At 33.9% G+C, this 18788-nt stretch overlaps 2 protein-coding genes across 2 annotated transcripts; one reads left to right on the top strand and one right to left on the bottom strand.

The window, feature by feature from the left end:
• The first annotated feature begins 5578 nt into the window (after positions 1-5578).
• LOC126746313 (cytochrome b5 domain-containing protein 1) lies at positions 5579-6410 on the top strand. Its single transcript, XM_050454490.1, has one exon. The coding sequence runs from the start codon at positions 5651-5653 to the stop codon at positions 6353-6355; it is 705 nt and encodes a 234-aa protein (XP_050310447.1). The 5' UTR covers positions 5579-5650; the 3' UTR covers positions 6356-6410.
• Positions 6411-10472: 4062 nt separating this feature from the next.
• On the bottom strand, positions 10473-11759 carry LOC126746221 (C-type lectin 37Da-like). The gene is made up of 3 exons (XM_050454372.1): positions 11597-11759; positions 11418-11538; positions 10473-11358 (listed from the first exon to the last, which is right to left on the bottom strand). The coding sequence occupies exons 1-3, from the start codon at positions 11699-11701 to the stop codon at positions 11153-11155; spliced, it is 432 nt and encodes a 143-aa protein (XP_050310329.1). The 5' UTR covers positions 11702-11759; the 3' UTR covers positions 10473-11152.
• Positions 11760-18788: the final 7029 nt, after the last annotated feature.

Raw genomic sequence — 18788 nt, 5'->3', positions numbered from 1 at the left:
TTTTTTAAGTAGTTTATTTTTCTTAAACGCATGTATGCTATACCAAGTTTTTGTTTAATATGACTTTGAAATAAGAGGGAATTATCAAAAAACATTCCTAAATTTTTCGCTTCAGTAACTACTGGCAAAGAGGTGTTATTTTTTGAATATTAATAGTGTCAGATAATTCTGTTATTTGATTTTTATTGTTACCAAAAAGAATAATTGATGATTTGCTTGCATTATGCCTTAAGTTATGCACCAATTCGACATTAGCCTAAAGGCATTAATCATGTTCCCTCATGCTGATTTCGACTTGTATAAGGACATATCTGCTACATGAATAGAGAAAAGGAGTGGGCCCAATACGCATCCTTATGATACTCCTGTATTCATAGGTAAAAAGTTGGACTGGATGCTATTGCCAAATTCTGTTTTTAAGCAAACACAGTGCGCTCGGTTTTTAAGATAAAATATTAAATAAATATTAATTATTTTAATTTGATAAAAGATTTAAAAACTGATTGACATAATTAGATAATCCAAAATATGTTAGTTTGGCTCAAAATATTTCATGATTAATAGTATCAAAACCCTTACTTTTAGATTTTAAAAAGTCCGACGCATGTTATTTCCCTTTTATCCAAATTAGTTCTATATGACAAATTTTACAAGAGATGTGGTAGTACTAAAATTTTTATGAAAACCAGACTTACAATCAGAAACTACAGTTATTGATTTGAAAAAAAATGGCTAATTGATTAGATTTGTGTTTTTCTAGTATTTTTGAAACTGCAGGTAAAATACTAAATGGTCTCAGATCCTTAACGTTTACAGGATTAGATATCTTAGGTAATGGTATAATATTTGCATGTTTCTACATATCCGAATATCCGTTTTCTAAGATTAAAGTATTAATTACGTTAATATTACGCAAGGCAGATGGATTGGTAGAAGAGGACCTTTTGAATGGCCATTCAGATCTTCCGATCTAACTCCTTTAGATCCAAAACCTAAAAAAAGTTTAGGTACCAAAACCCGCAAACATTGAGGAGTTGAACACCAGAATAAGGCATAAGTGTAGAATAATTTCTCCAGAAACGTTTAAAATAAATTTCAAGTACGTTTAGGGCATTGTCAAATAGTAATGGGCTATATTTGAGTGTTTCAATTATCTTGGAAATCATTAGTTATAAAGAACCTAAAATTTTGTATAAGTCGTATGCATTTCAAATTTTGTAATACGTATTTTCAATTTTTGAACCCACTATATATTCATTTCTACATAAATCGTTAGAAAATATCAAATTTTTTAAGTACGTTTACGATGATAATATTAAATAGTAAGTAAACAACATTTTAAACATTTGTTAAAAAAAAAACTTAGAGAAAAATAGATTTTCTAATTTACTTTAAATTAAACAAAAATATTTTAATTCTCTGGAAAAAGGTTTATCACATAAACTTAAAATTTTGCAGCTATATATAATTTGGTATGCTCTTTAATAATATACGTATGAAAAAATTAGGATTAATTGAAAAAATCGTTGATGACCTCATATCTTATTTTTGAGACCCACTGTATAAATTTGTTTTCAACAAAAAAGCGCAATTAAAAATACTAATCGACGGGTCCGTGGATTTTTTAAGAAAAAACAAGTATATGAACTACTAAAAATATACAGTGCATCCCAAAAGTTATGTCTAAATTCATTTAAAATTCAGGGGTGTGTTCGAAAAAAAACGCTCGGACCCGTCGATTTTTATTTCAAGTTGCGCATTTTTGTACGTGAAGTTTGTATACAGGGTTGCTCAAAAATAAATTACGATCATCAACTTAATTTTTTCAAATGAAAGCACCTTTTTTTATTTAGTTTTTGAATTTCGCGTGGAATTCTACGAATGTTTCATGCATCATGTCCTATACCTAAAGTCAACAGTTATCGAAAAAAAGACGACCAAACATTATTATTGAAGTTCACCTTACGAGTCACCTTATCTCTGAGAATTTTTATACAGAGCAAAATTATATTGTCAAGTGTGAAGTGTACGAGCAAAGTTGCGGTTTTCACAATGGTAAAGTTAACGGAAAAAATAGAAATTCTCTGCATGGTTGGGTTTGGAACACGTACTCAAAGAGAAGCTGCTCAATTATTCAATGAAATTCATCCTGATCGTACTCCGATATGTCAAAAGGTGGTGAGTAGAATAGAGGCTAAATTTAGAGAATTCGGTTATGTTAGAGATCTGCCGAAATCTGGTCGTCCTGCTCGAGATGAAAATGAACATCTTGTCGTTTTGCTTTCTTTGGAAGGAAATCCATGCACTCCTCTGTCGCAGGTTGGGGCAAATTTACACATGGCGAAATCTGTAGTTCACCGAATAGTTAAAAAGCACAAATATCACCCCTAAAAAGTTATTCCTGTATAAGAGTTATTTGATGACGATTTCGATAGGCGAAATGAGTTTTGTGAACGCTTACAAAACATGTGCAATCTAAATAATAATTTAGTAACAAATATTATTTTTTCCGATGAAGCCACGTTCTGTTTGAATGATAGTGTGAACAGACGAAATTGTCGATATTGGGAAATCCGCATTGGAATAGAAAATCCGCATTGGATGATGGAGGTAAACATCCAGTACCCTCAAAAACTAAATGTGTGGTGTGGAATAGTGCGCGGAAGAGTAATAGGTCCCTTTTTCTTTGAACAGACTTTAACGGGAAAAGTGTATCTCGATTTTCTCCAATTTAAATTAGTTCCAGCATTACTTTATTTCCAAATTCATTGGGCCCAGACTATCCTGACGAAGAACTAATTTTCCAGCAAGATGGCGCTCCTCCGCACTACGCTGCCACTGTGCGTACATTTTTGGATGAAACCTTTCCCAATCGGTGGATAGGATCGAGAGAACCCATCAAATGGCCTGCTAGGTCGCCTGACCTAACACCAATGGACTCTTTTTTGTGGGGATACCTCAAGTCGAAGGTATTTGTTAATAGGCCAAATAATCTAGATGACTTGAAAGAGAGAATTCGCAGAGAAGTGCGCGCCGTAACTCCCTATCGTCTTTTTTTCGATAACTGTTGACTTTAGGTATAGGACATGATGCATAAAACTACGTAGAATTCCACGCGAAATTCAAAGATGAAATAAAAAAAAGGTGCTTTCGTTTGAAAAAATGAAGTTGATGGTCGTAATTTATTTTTGAGCAACCCTGTATATACAAACTTCACGTACAAAAATGCGCAACTTGAAATAAAAATCGACGGGTCCGAGCGTTTTTTTTTCGAACATACCCCTGAATTTTAAATGAATTTAGACATAACTTTTGGGATGCACTGTATGTAGATGAATGAAAAGTATATGCATTTATTCCAAGTTACAGACTCACACTGTATACATGTAAGCCTATGTATTGAATCATTCTAAATAAATATTCTAAAGGTGCCCAAAAGTCATTGTTTGAACCTCCAAAAAGTCAAAAACAGTAAACCACAACAACTTCTTAACCTCCCCCCTAAAAAAAAAAAAAAAAAAACAAACCCAATAAGAAAAGTCTCATTTCCTCCGGTAAATCCTTCTCCATAACTCCATTTCGTGGAGTTGATCCCTGGCGCGACGTGACGACTCTCATCGTCTCGCAATATAAGCATGGAACGTCTCTCGCCATCATCAGGGGTAATTCCGCTAAAAGAGTGGCAATTTCGCAAACAACAAAACCCCGGCACCGCGTGGAGCTAGAAAACAGGCAATTTCACGCCCCGCTTACCCGACAAATTAGCCAGTAAGCCGGGAGCCTCTGAAAATACCTATTCTGGATGTATAACGGATGCAGCGGGATAGAATCTCTTTAAGATATGACAAAATCTTGATTTTTCATAAAATGGTTTGGGATGCTAATCCTCTAAGATGAAGATGCTAATAGCTTAATCATTATATTTTCCAAGCAATTGAAACATTTCTAATATTTCCAGTAAGGCAAAGGTTTACTGTTCAACTACCTGGAAGTAATTCCTTATAAATGCCAGGCAGTCGATGGAACTAGTGAAAATAATTATTTCAGCAATTGAAGACCTTTCTAGTGTTTCCAGGTAAGCGAAAGTTCATTGCTTAATACCCTGGAAGTAATTCCTTATTTCTGCTATGCAGTAGTCTGTCGAAGACTTTTTTTCTTGATTTGAGGTAGTGACAATGGCCTTGAGTAGTGATTGATGCAGACTGTGTTCATTCAACTGCTTGGAAGTAGTTTTTTCGAAGCACTTACAAGGCATTGCTCCATTCCTAGTGGAGAAATAACCTTCCTAATTACTTCTAGGCAATCGAAGACATTTTTAGGGCTTCCTAAGAAGTGAAAGTTCATTGTTAAATGGCCTGGAAGTAACTTCTTAAATCTTCTAGACAGTCGAATGCATTTCCTCTTGCTTCCAGGCAGTGCAACACTGATATAGATTGCGCCCTTTCAACTGCCTGGAAGTAGTTTCTTTTTTGTTTCAGGCAACTGAAGACATTTCCAGTGTTTTCAGGGAGACAAAAGTTCATTGTTCAATAGCCTGAAAAAAATTTCTTATTTCTTCCAGGCAGTCGAAAACATTTTTTTTCTCTTGCTTCTAGGCGCACAGCCATTCAACTGCCTGGAAGTAGTTTCTTATTTTTTCCAAACATTTAGAAGCCATTGCTCAAGTCTCGGTTGAGGTTATTCCTCGACATATATTTTCCCGACAATTGAACACATTACTAGTGTTTCCGAGGAGGTAAAAGTTTACTGCTCAACTACCTGGAAGTAATTGCTTATATCTTCCAGGCAGTCGAAGTCATTTTCTTTTGCTTCCAGGCAGTGCAACACCGATAAAAATTGCGTTCTTTCAACTGCCTGGAAGTAGTCTTTTTTCTTTCATGCAATTGATTGAAGACATTTTCAGTCATTCCAGGGAAATAAAAGTCTATTGTTCAATTGCCTGGAAGTAATTCCTTATTTCTTCCACGCAGTCGAGGACATTTCCTTTTGCTTCTAGGCGCACAGCAACACTGGTGCAGTTTGGTGTCCATTCAACTGCCTGGAAGTAGTTTCTTATTTCCTCCAAACATTCATGACTTTTCTGAAATTCTCATATACTTTAATATGATAATACTCTTAAGTATTATTTTATGCCAAAATTCTCCATCTTTGGTCTGAAGATCTGGTGACTGCTCTCCACTATAGTAATGGATCTCATTAAGAAAAATCAACATCTTTATCTCTGTCGCGTCTAAACTACAATTAGATACCAAAGTATCCCATATTTTAGCACACCATCTCATGTTTAGTACGAGAACTATCATTTTTCCGACTACGTTCGCATATCTAGCGCTAGTTTTATATTTTCTTCTAATCTGCTTAAAAAGAAAAATTAAATATTTTTTGCAGGGAGTTGAGGAAGAAATCGAAAATATTTTTATTATATTTCAGGTGATCAGAAAACAACCACTTAACCACCACTCCTTAACCATGCCAACCCAACTCAATCCAAGTCAACCCAATACAATTCAATCCAATCCCCCTGAACACACTAATTCCTACTTAATTTGAATCATCAATAGGCTGACAAATTGGTGATATTTGAGAACCTTTGACAAATAACCCAAAAACTTGTCACTGTCACATACATTTTACAAATCTCCTAACAAAAATGCAAAAAGCCCCAAAACCAGAACGTCAATGGCCCGTGATCGCCCCATTCGAAGTTGTAATCCACAATCAACCCCATGACTGTTGGGTGTCTTTCCTTGGAAAAGTGCTGGACATCACCCCCCTGATAACTCAATACAAAGACCAACAATGCGTCAAGCCACTGCTCGCTATGGCCGGTAAAGATATTAGCCACTGGTTCGACGAGAGAACTGGTGATATAATGCACTACGTTCATCCAGAAACTGGAATTAAAGTCCCATACTGTCCACATGGACCGTTGCCTGATGTCCAAGTGAATGTGCCAGCGACTGCTTGGACGCGACAGGATAGACCCCCATGGTGGAAAGACGAGAAGTACCAAATTGGTCTTTTAAGTAAAAAAACCCGACCCATAAGGATCATCAATATGCTCACAATGGCTGAAGTCACCATTACCGTGTGCTGCGAGGATACGTTTTACAGGATCCTTGAGCGATATCGGCTGTTTAATAGTGATGCGAGCAGTTACACTTGGAGGTATTTGGACAATAATATTGATATGACTAAGACGTTGGAGGAGAACGGGATTCCCGATGAAAGGGAGATTTTTACGGAGCTGGGTTTGCCCCAGAACTTTTATATGCCCAGTATATTTTTGTATTATAATGACGATTTGAAGTGGGCTGTAGAGAATGATTCTGATGATGAACAAACAGCAACTTAGGATTACTTGTAAAATAATGTAATTTTTATTGATATATATACATTTTTTTAAATTATTGCGAATTTTGTTGTTCTTCCTCTGCAGCTTATTGCTGACGTACATTTCTACAGTCATTTTTTGCTGGCGCTGTTCCATCTGGATTTTCTTCATTTTGTTTTTCAATCTCGACTTCTTTTTTCTGGAATACTCTAGTGTCTACCTCTCAGAGTGTATCCCTCTTGCTTTATACTCAAACACAGGACTATTTCATGTCGGTAAGATAAGAAACATAATATACTATAGAGCAAAAGATTTGAGAAAAATAATTTGCAGATTTGTTATGATTTAAATAGTATACATCGATTAAGATTGAAAGAATTTGTTCTAGAGATATTTATTTTAAGTTTAATACGAGTAGTGGATAGTCAAACCAGTGTCAAGGAAAGACCCAAACTTCCGTGGGGTTAATTGTGAATTAATATCTACGGAGTAATTCGAAGGCACTTATTCACAATTCTTTTCAGCACATCTTCTAACGATGTTGGCTGAATAGCACAGATTTTGCTTTTAAAGTGACCCGATAAAAAGAAATGCACAGATCATAAATCTGACGATCTTCTGGGCCATTCAATGGCACCTCTTCAACCAAACCATCGATTTGGAAACTTTTGATCTAAATATTGCCGAACACGTAATGCGTAATGTGGTGGGGCATTATCCTGTTGGAACATCAACCTATTCGCAAAGTACCGCCGATCATTCTGATTTTCAATTATGGCAGTTAATGCAGGATCTATGAGGTCTTTCAATAATACTAAATATATTTCATCGGTCAAATTTCCAGGTAAGAAAAAGAAACCAACTAAATGATCGCCAAAAATACCAGCCCAAACATTTAATTTTTGTGGCTGCTGTGTGAATTTATCATGATAAATTCTGGAATTAGAATCGGACTAATATCGGCAGTTATAACGACTTAGTACGCTATATTACCTAACATTCCTAACATTTGTCGGAAAAGCAAGTGTTCATAAATAGAAAATGTTCATCGTTTAAAATTCGTTCATTCATATCTTCGCAAAATTATAATCGCCGATAAAAATCATCTTCATTAAGTTCTTCCACAACGTAAATTTCATACGGATGAAAACTATGGGCCTTTAGAATCCGTTGGATACTACGTCGACTACTACTACACACAGTATCCAATTTGCGGGTACTTAACGTAAGATATACATGAACCGGTCCTTAAACTCCCACTTCTATTACTTCGTTCTTTATGTGATTTTTAATGTTGTGTTTTTTATTGGTGACTTACCCAGTTTCCCGAAATTTACTTAGAAGTTCTAGAACATATTTTCAACAGTCATGGGGTTAAATGTGGATGACTCGAATGGGGCGATCAGAGGGCATTCACGTTCTGGTCGACTTGGTGCTTTTGATTTTTGTTAAGAACATTCTAAAATACAATAAGTGACTGACAAATTTTTCGGTTCTTTGGCCAAAGGTTCACTAATTTGTCAGCATATTGATGATTCAATATGCTTGACAGGATTGGGACAGGATCGTAACTTATTTTTTTGTGTCCACCTAAAATATAATCAAATCTTCCGTAACTGCCTATAAGAAACATTTAATTTTTCCTTTTAGACAGTTGAAAAAAATGTAAAACTAGCTAAAGTATATGTGCACGTATGAGATCGCATGATAAATAATGGGATACTCTGGCACCTAGTTGTAGTATAGACATGACGGGGATAAAGATATTGGATGAATGAGATCATAAGTTCTATTACTAGTGAAGCCTTGGAGGGCAGCCACCCTATGGTAACAATTCAGAAAGGTGAGAAGGTAAATATCAAAATGAGGTTCAGACCAAAGATTATACTCTTTAATGTAAAACAAGGACGCTTTCACGTAATGGAACGTAAGTTATTCTCCTCTTACTCATTCCACTCAGCATTTATAGGTCCAAGAATTTTTCTAGAACTAAAACTTTATTTTAATTTTTTACTCAAAAACGTTCCTCCGAAATTTCTCCAACTCACCCCGTACAAGCGGCAGCGCCGCAATAATCGAAAACATCAAGTGCAACAATCCACGGCCCCATTTAACAGTAACATCGGCAACGATAACGACGCGGTGGCGGCGAAATAACCGCCACCACCGCCTGTATTTGCTGTAGTCTCTCCCTCTTTACCTCTCTCACCACCCCCTGTATTCTACCCAGTTAAGGGTTCTCGCGACCCCACCTCCCCAGGGGGGCAATCAGCCTAATTCCCCAAACCCATTCAGCGAAACAACGGAACATCTGAACGTCCCCACCACGAGAAGGGTGTGCCCGTGAGTTTCCCTTCTGGCCGCCCCGCGGGGGCTCCCCCCGTCACGTCGGGGCCAATGGCGTGCCGGGGGCCCCACTAATATTTACAACTGTTGCTCCCGAAGAAGAGTTCGCGATAAATGGACTATTGCTGCTTGACGCGTGTTTACATGCCTACGGTTCTCCTTTTTTTTTCTTTTTTTTGTTTGAGGCAGAAGATCTTAGAATATTGAAAGGCTAGAATTAGCATTGCCGTGGAACTATGAGCAGTTTGTTTGCTTGCAGCAGCTTAGCAGCTACCTTCTTGATGCGGTTTGGGATAGTTTATTCTCATCTGATGTTAACGCTAATGTGGACTGTTTGTTTAATGCATTGGGCAACGCTCTTACCTATTTTGTACCTATCATAAACATTAACAATAAATTTCAAGTTTCCAATATGGTTCAGCGCAGAATTGAAATCAAATGTCTTGCAAAAAAGATTGGCACATGCAAAGTATAAACAGTCTAAGGCCGTTGAAGACTATGAAATGTTCAGTAATCTTAGAGCAATCTGTAAAAATCAGGCCGATCAGTGCTACTCAAACTATATTGAGCAAACCCAATCTTCTATTTCCGGTGACCCTAAAGATTTCTGGAAATATATAAGAGATAAGACACAAAATAACAGTATTCCATCCACTGTGAAATATTTAGATGCAGTGGGCGAAAATGGCCATGAAATAGCATCTTTATTTGCACAATATTTTTCTTCAGTCTACTCTCCTGATGAATTTGATGTTCAGGAATTTACGCAGCCTGATATTGCATGTTCTTTTGATATTAATGAAATGCATGTACAAATATCTGAAGTCTTTGAAAAGTTAACCAATGTCAATGTTAATAAGGGCCCTGGGCCTGACTGTATTCCAGCTGTCTTCATAAAACACTATGGATTTGCTTTGGCACGTCCACTATGGCTAATTTATAACTTGTCTTTCAAGACAGGCAGATTTCCAACCTCATGAAAGTTAAATTATTTGACTCCTATATTTAAGAATACAGGTCAGAGGGATGATGTGAAAAACTATCGTCTTGTTTCTCTGGCTTGTCACTTTGCAAAGGTCCTTGAAAGTTTTGTCACAGATTTTTTATCAGAGAAATTTAAAAACATAATCTCAACTAAGCAGCATGGGTTTGTCAGGGGTAGGTCCATTACCACTAATTTGTTGCTTTGCCAAACAGCTTTGTCGGGGGCCTTGGAGAGCGAGTATGCTGACTTTTTCAAGGCCTTTGACAGGGTTAATCATTCTCTCCTGGTTACAAAGTTGTCATTTTATGGCATTGGTGGTTGTCTTTTGGCCTGGTTGAAGTCATATCTGTCTGAAAGAACACAGATTGTGAAGATTTTTAGAATTATAGACAGTAACTTGGCACATCATGAACTTTTTTCCGATCTCCACAAATTTAAATTATGGTGCAAGAACAATAGAATGGTCCCAAATGCTAAAAAATGCAAATATATTCAATTTACCAGGAGTTTTAGTCCACCATTTCATTAGTACCATCTAATGAGTTCACTTATTGAGAAGGTATCAGAGACACGTGATCTTGGGGTGCTTTTTGATTGCAGACTAACTTTTTCAAAAAATATTGAAAACCTGTGTAATAAGCCTTACAAAATGTTGGGTTTTATTAAGAGGCACACTCATGATTTCAGCAGTATTGATTCCATCAAACTTCTGTATTTTTCATTGGTTCGCAGTTAACTTGAGTCGAATTCATGTATATGGTCACCTTATTATGCTAAATATATAATGTGTCTAGAAAAAGTTCAACGTAAATTCATAAGATATATTGCTTACAAGCTTAATACTCCTTGTATTGATATTAATTACAGTGAAATGTATAGATTGCTGAACATTGAAAAGTTAGAGATTCGACGTAAAAACTGCGATATTGTCACAACATACAACATTCTTAACAATGTAATACAGTCTCCTGAGTTGTTGTGTCAGCTTAATTTAAATGTTCCTCCTACTACAGTGCTCAGACAGACTAGATTATTCTACCTTGAACAACATCGTACACTGTATGGTGTAAAGTGTGTGAAATTTTAATTCATTTATACTTATTTATTAATAGACAAAAAAGAATAAAAATAAAAAGTCCAGTTTAGTCCATGGTTTTATGAACAGGACTAATTTCATAAATTCGTATCTTAAAACTGGAATTATTAAGAAGAATCTAATGTTTATTAATAACGCAAAAGTTATTATTTTTCACAAATGTACAACCTCCACCGTAAATTTACTATAATTACTTATTTATGTTGTTTCATCCAAATACTGTAAATAACTAAAATAATAGAATTAATTTCTGTGCCCCAGTAATATATAACAAATAAAATATCTAAATCTAAATACAAAAACCAAAACAGTAAACCTACAAACTTTCTTACAAAATAAATTACGTAATTTTACATAAAGATGGGCTAATGAAAGTTACAAGAAAAAATTGTTATTTTTGACAAAGATAATACTGTTTTGTGCTACAAGTATTTAAATACCAAAAACCTCCTCCCTGCTGGTTAAATAGTAAGCAACAAGAATACGAATCGGAGCAAGAGGGTTCAGATGGTGCCCAATGTGTATAGTTAATATGATCTCCTGTTTCTAGCCAATACATTGCACCACCAGATCGAATTCCCCCTAACCACATTGGAGCTAAAAATAATTTAAAAAAAAACCCTTTGCAACGTCGTTCTATCAATTATAAGTTTTACTGTTGTCCAATCCCAGTGCAGTTAGAGTCGCATTTAGGGAGTCGTTATCTTCTTGATTTAAAATTTTCAAAAAGGACCAACCGTTTACTTTACAGTTGATGGCGGCCATCACGAAGTCTTCCTAAAAAATTAATTTAACATAAAAATTTTAAAAAAAGTCATCTTAATACGATTCTTACCTCATCTTGTGATATGTAATACTTTGAGTTGATTTCCAGAAAATTGTGTGCCCAAGCAGCTGAAAACAAGATTAACACAATGAAATTACTGAGAGCGTTTTTCATTTTAAGACTTTAATGTTCTGTTGATAAAATAATTAAAAAAAAAAACAATTTTGCGTTTATATATTGAGTATATTAATAATTTCTTAAAAAGTGATAAGATAAGTACGTGATTGTAGCGGGAAGTACCATGGATACTTATGATATAAAATCATTATTAAAAATTAAATATTTCATCATAATGTTTCTGAAAACTATTGAAACATGCAATTATTGTTAATAATTATTATTCTGTGACCACTTTTTCTTAAAATAGGTTTTTCCTTATGTATTATTAAAAATTATGAACAAATTTTATACACCATTAACCAATAAGCCGGAAGGCATACCAACAAATACGTTTTTTAATAACGGTATATCTGCTTTTATTATTTGATATATTATGCACTAAAGAAATTGCAAGTGGAATTACAAGGAATGTAAATTTACAATGGACTTTTTATTTCAAATTAACTCCTATTACAAATATATATGATATGAATTTACAATACTCTTTTCCCTTACATAAATAATAACTTATGTACATTTTTAAAACTGATTCAAGATTTTATATTTATCCCACTACTATTAACTTGTATATTATTTTACAAGATAATGAGCAAAAAAAATCACTTTTGAGTTATTTATTCTTTTACAGTTACCATTATTCTATGTAAAATTTTCTGAAAATGCCATTGCCATCGGTTAATACAATATATTTAATTTATTTCTGTGCAATCCAGTTTCAGCAACGATGTGACACATTTCTCAATTGCCTGGAATAAATTCCTGTTGATTTAAAAAATACAAATAAAATTACTTTGAAAAAACGATTTTGAGAAAGCAAGGCTCTCAATCATTACAATTCCAATGACTTTTCCATTTTCCAACACAGAAGTTTTAAACTTAATTTCATTATTCTAGAGAGTTGAGCCAGGGCCTAGCCTCAATTGCTTGGAATAAATTCCGGTTTATTTAAAAAATACAAATAAAATTACTTTGAAAGACGATTTTGAGAAAGCAAGGCTCTCAGTCATCACAATTTCAATGATTTTTCCATTTTCCAATATAGAAGATTTAAACTTAATTTCATTATTCTAGACAGTTAGGCCAGGGTCTAGCCTCAATTGCCTGGACTAAATTCCTGTTTATTTAAAAAATACAAATAAAATAACTTTGAAAGACCATTTTGAGAAAGCCAGGCTCTGAATAATTACAATTTCAATGTTTTTTCCATTTTCCAATATAGAAGATTTAAACTTAATTTCGTTATTCTAGACAGTTGAGCCAGGGCCTAGCCTCAATTGCCTGGAAGAAATTTTTGTTAATTTTAAAAATAAAAAATCTTTAACTTTGGAAGATGATTGTACGAAAACCAGGCTCTCAATCATCACAATTCCAACAAATCGAAATGGCAACCACGAGAAGACGTAACAGAGGCATACCATCAGCTTGCTGTTTACTAACCAGTTTCCTTAACTGAAAAATTACCTTTTGCTATTACAAATGAAAATGTACATAACTACGTTTACGTTTAAGTATATCTCTGGAACGTTCGTGGAATGTCTTCATTCTATTTGGCTTAAAAGGAAAACTTTGACATAACTCAGTGGCAAATCTAACACCGATAACAAATCTAAATCTGCCCAATAATATACCTGAAACGTTCACATACAAACATATGCAAGTCTTCCCCGTATTCCTCGGTATTCCGGTGTGAATAGCGGTATTAAGAAGCGGTTGCACAATGGCATTACCGTTCCGTAAGTGCCAAATGCCGGCACTCACTTCACCTTAAACGACTTAATCCTCTTGACACAATACGGAGCCGATCCCGCGTACTTAAGCGATCGTTCGTTAGCAAAACACGTCCATTGTCGTCCATTGTGCCTTGTGAATGGGACTTAAGAATTCTTGAAATGTTACCAGTAGAGGTGCTTAAGGGTATTTAGTATTCTGATCGAGGACCATTAGTGGGCTTAAGTGGAGATAATAAATTTGCGGTTCTTAAGGGAGAATTTACCTATAGGGATTATTTATAAGCGATAATCATAATTAATCTGATGAAATGGCCTTTTGTTTGTGGGATCACTTTAAGTTTCTTAAGACCAAAACAATAATTATAAGTCTTCGTGATAAATTAATAGGTAGCTTAGCTGTATTCTCTCCAAGCCCTTCAAGCTAGTCTAGTCCAAGAGCAAAATAATTTTTTTTTTACATAATAAATTTGCAAATATTATGCTATATATGCCTTAGTAGAGGATATTCAATACAATAAACAGTGCATTTACGATGTCAAGTGTTTTTCTTCGTCACTTACGCGTTTTTTGCAATACAATTTTTCTATACAGGATACCCCAAGTAGAAACTATAGCGTGAACGTTCAATTTTTTAAACAGAATACCCTGCATATTATGACATTTTACAATTCTACGATATATTCTGAATACTTTTTGTATAGCATACCGTATGCCTAAAGTCAGCTGTTTGTCAAATTTGACGTAATAAACTAATGAAACATACGATATAAAAAAATAAAATGTTTCCAAAATTTATTGCAACTGGTGTTTAATTTGTTGTCCATTTAGTTCAATGCATTTTTGAAGTCGGTAAATAACTTTCAATTGCACATTTTACTCTCAGATCGATCAGTCTAATTTCTTGTTTTTTCTGTCTATCTATTACGTCCTATTTAATAAACCATCGACAACAAATAAAAGAAGAAAAAATACTTGAATTTTAAACGAATTTGTTCCTTTCATCTTGAATGCACTAATTTAATAAATATTTGCATTTTCTTAAATAGTAAAAGCAAACATGGAGAGTTAAATAGCTAAAGAATAGGTTTTTCGGGATAGTCTGTAAGACCGACATGTGTTTTTGCTTTTTGGCTTCTTCAGGGCAGGGCAACCAGAAAACCAAAGGAAAAACTGAAATGAAAATATTTTTGTTGTATTAATACGCTTATTTCTTCTTGTATTTGTATGTAACTGAAAAGTTAAATAAATGTTTGCAAATTAATAATAAAATACAAACACATATCTGATATTGACCAAAGGTTACTTGCTAAAAAAATTGAGAAAGCATCCAAATAACCTTCTTTATGTTGATCCTTGGGCATCACTTTTATTAGTATAGTGTGATCCAGAGGTGGACAACCAGTAAAAGATAAGAAAAAAACAAAAAATGAGGCGAACACGTTCTTTCTATCTTCAAAACCACCTTCTTATTGAAGCCATCGTACGTGAAAGAACATCCAAAGAAGATCTGAAAAAACATTTAAATCGGGTAATATAAATGTAGCAATCTAATAGACATAACCCATAATCCCTTAAGTTAGAGCGAAAGAAAGGCTCACATACCATATATCCAGACTCGAGGGGTGTAGGCTTACTAACAGGGCGAATTAGTCGGTCCAAGATTAGGGCACTCGGCGTCCTCCCTTACACCACCGCACCCCTCGCCATTCACCGCTCCGGTATCAAAGATGGCTGATTCTTTCTTCTCCGCTCCTCGGGAGTCGAGGTTTAAGAATATTAAACGGATAAACCTTTTGAAGTAAAGTATCCATCCCCCTGCAGCGGGGCTTGAAAAGATGCCGGGCAGAGAGAAGAGGGTAATATGATTGAGTCCTTAACTAACAGCGAGTTAAGATTAGAAGGGGCGCTCTCCGCTCTTAACGGAAACAACCCTCGTGACGATGATGTTGATGTGATAATTTATTGTTTGGGTTTATTAATTTTTGATGTTTTGACATAGGGTTCATTTTTCGAGGATAGATATAATAAACGTGTAATTATTTACACTGGAAAAATAAACTTTAATTAATCAGGTGTTGGGAATAGTTCCTTTTATGGTTCATACGTAAATCGAACATTTTCATAACCTAGTTATTTGCCTCAACAATAATAATAATGTATTTATTTAGCTTGAGCTACAAAAGGTAATACATAATATATAGATAATATAATACATATTTAAAAAAAAAACTTAAAAATTTAAATCAATAAAAGTAAAAAAATGCAAATAAATTGAAAAAAAAAGTGTGTGCTTGTACAAAATGGCATACATATACAAAAAACATAAAAAGTCTCACATACAGAAAATTTATACATAAAATTTAAGCCTAAAATAAAATAGGGAAAATAAAACAAAATACCAGTTAAAATTGTAAAACAAAATTAAATTAATACACATACAAACCACAATTACATAAATAAAGGTAAAACGAATGATAAAACAAAGTATGTACAAAAAATAACTAAAAATTACTATTTAAAAATGTAGAAATAAAACAAAGCAACTAAAACTTGAAGAATAAAATGTTAACATGTATAAAAATAAAAATAAAATAAGACATTCACATACTGATAAATTTTCTCAATAGCCTCCTAAACGGGTATAAATTATCACAGATTTTGATTTCAGTTGGCAACTTATTAAATTCAATAAGTCCCTTGCTGAGTACAAAATTTAACATCTGACTAGTATTGCATCTATCAAGGACAAAGTCTGCATTATTTCTGGTGCAGTAATTGTGGACGTTTCCGAACACTCTTATTTTATCACAGATATATGTAGGTAATAGACGTTGTTTTAATTTAAAAATAAATACATACACATTAAACATAATCTTTTGCCTCACAGACATCATACCTAGCACGCTTAACATAATATTAACAGGAGTGTATCGATTGCATTTTAGGATTAGTCTCATTGCTCTATTTTGAATTACTTCAAACTGTTTCACCTTGTATTTAGGCAGGTTGAACAATAATGTTGAGCAAAACTGTAAATGGGTAACAGCAATGGCATTATATAGCAGGAGCTTTGTACGCATCGATAAGTTTTTTCCAACTTTATTAATAAACCCAACTTTCTTGGAAAATGTTCTCATGGCGTAATCTACATGTGCGATAAAATTCAAATTTGCATCCAAAATTATACCCAAATACTTTATTTATTTTTTATAAAAAATACTCTCCCCACCTACACTGATGTTCACATTGTCAATATTTATTCGATTTTTTTGTAAAAAGGCAAAATTTAGATTAACTTGTTTAAACATAATTTGTTGACACAAAACCAGCTGCAAATTTTGGTTAACTCACTATTTATATTAGTTACCATCTGATCAATATTGTTTCCTATTATATAAGTCATTACGTCATCTGCAAATAACACAGTTTTACATTTTTGTATAACTTTTACCATGTCATTTATATATAATAAGAACAATAATGGACCCAAAACCTAAGAGAGACTATTCCCATACTTTACACGTTGGACTCTATTACACAAATAAGATTCAAACCAGTTCAAGACATCACCTCTAATTCCCAATTGGTTTAATTTATATAGCAGAATTTCTCTATCTTTTCAAATGCTCCTTTAAAATCTAAGAATACCGCTAAAACATATTTATTATTATCAATGGCTCTGAGAAAATAATCACATATATTAACGACAACAGACTCACACGAGTGATACTCACGAAAACCAGACTGATTTTCAATAATTATCGAGTTTTCATTACAGTAATTTAGATGTTGCTCTTTTACACATACCTCAAGGAGCTTTTCATAGACAGGTACCGTATTAATTGGTCGGAACTCATTATGGTTAATGGTATTTGGTACTTTGGGAACAGCAACAACAGTAGACAGTTTCCATGATTCCGGGAAGACTCCATTTTTTAGAGAAGTGTTCATAACATCCAAGACACGATCACCGACAGCACAAGATACATCACACAAGACTTGCTTAGATATGGCATTTTCTCCACCTCCAACATTTTTTTAATTTTTAAGAATTTCCTTCATTTTTTTCATTGATACTTGACCAAACTTGGAAAATAGTTTAATAGGTTCAGGGCCTCTGGTACCATTATTTATTACATTTGGTGACTGTGGGATATTGGTGACAATAATGTGTATACTTTCTATAAACTATTTATTAAATTCTTGTGCAATGCTTGCTTCATCGCTGACTAATTTCCCATTGAAATTGATTTGTTTGGTCAAAATATGCTTTTTACCTGGTAGTAGAGCTTTAAGATTTTTCCATAATTCTTTAGGATTGTTTTTGTTTTCGTCGATGAATTCTGCATAACATTTTTCCTTTTCTACTCTAATTTTGTTTACAATAATATTTCTTTTAGTTTTATACTCTCTCCAGGCACCCTCATTTCTATCTAAAACGGCCCTTTTATATAAAGTATGTCTTTCTCGCATCATTTGTTTGATATCAGACGTTATCCATTTTTGGTCCGCATATTTTTGATTTTAAATAATCGGAACCTTATGGCACATTTCGTCTACAAAAATCTCAATATCAGTGATCAATGAGTCAGCTAGTAGATTTATGTCGGAGCTAATCTTGTTCCATTCAATACTAAGAAGTTTTTCTTGCAGTAGATGCGAGTCGTAGTTTTTAAACGATCTTTGATGCTTAACGGCTTTGATAGTTTACTTGTTTTCCTGATTAAGAGATATAGACAAAATTGAGTGGATTGGAGCACTAATTTTAGGTGTTAGATGCACCCTGTGCGCCAGATGTTTGTCATTGATGACTATAAAATCGATTAATGTCTGGCTCGTAGGAGCTATTCTGGTAGGTGTTTCCACAATTTGTGTAAAACCATTTCTGTAACACTAATCCATGTTGTAAATGCCCCTAGCATTAGCATCTAGTTTAATCGATTTAGACCTAATTCTTCAAATCCAATATCTCGCTTTAGAAATGATTATAAAACTTTGTTCTTGGAGGAACAATTGCACAATTAGTTTTATGTTCTCTGGAGATTTACAAATATATTTAATTAATTTTTTTTCACTCAATTTGTTCTTTGGTTAATTTTTATATTACTAATACTGCTTGTTTGTCAAAACATTTGTAATTATTATTACTAGGGTTAAGAGATAAAAGTAGCTTTAGCTAATCTTCGCCTTTTTGGGCAAATGTAATGTAATGTGCATTTGATACCAAATAAAGATATATTATTTATTAATTTATTTATTTATTATTTATGGGTGGATTTCCTTTAAATTTTTTAGTTTCTCATTTCTTCCTTATTTAGGAAAGCACTGGAAAATTTTAGTTCTTAGTGTGT

The sequence above is a fragment of the Anthonomus grandis genome, chromosome 17 (assembly GCF_022605725.1).
Source record: "Anthonomus grandis grandis chromosome 17, icAntGran1.3, whole genome shotgun sequence".
Taxonomy (NCBI): domain Eukaryota; kingdom Metazoa; phylum Arthropoda; class Insecta; order Coleoptera; family Curculionidae; genus Anthonomus; species Anthonomus grandis.
Note: the sequence above shows the minus strand (reverse complement) of the source record. Positions and strands in the feature narration are given on the sequence as shown.

What these genes read in the sequence shown, in the direction of transcription:
- LOC126746313 (XM_050454490.1), top strand. Translation starts at nt 5,651, where the DNA reads ATGCAAAAAGCCCCAAAACCAGAACGTCAATGGCCCGTGATCGCCCCA.
- LOC126746221 (XM_050454372.1), bottom strand. Translation starts at nt 11,701, where the DNA reads ATGAAAAACGCTCTCAGTAATTTCATTGTGTTAATCTTGTTTTCAGCT. An exon ending in ATTACATATCACAAGATGAG is followed by an intron (nt 11,539 to 11,596) that starts GTAAGAATCGTA and finishes TTAATTTTTTAG; the next exon opens with GAAGACTTCGTGATGGCCGC. An exon ending in TGCACTGGGATTGGACAACA is followed by an intron (nt 11,359 to 11,417) that starts GTAAAACTTATA and finishes AATTATTTTTAG; the next exon opens with CTCCAATGTGGTTAGGGGGA.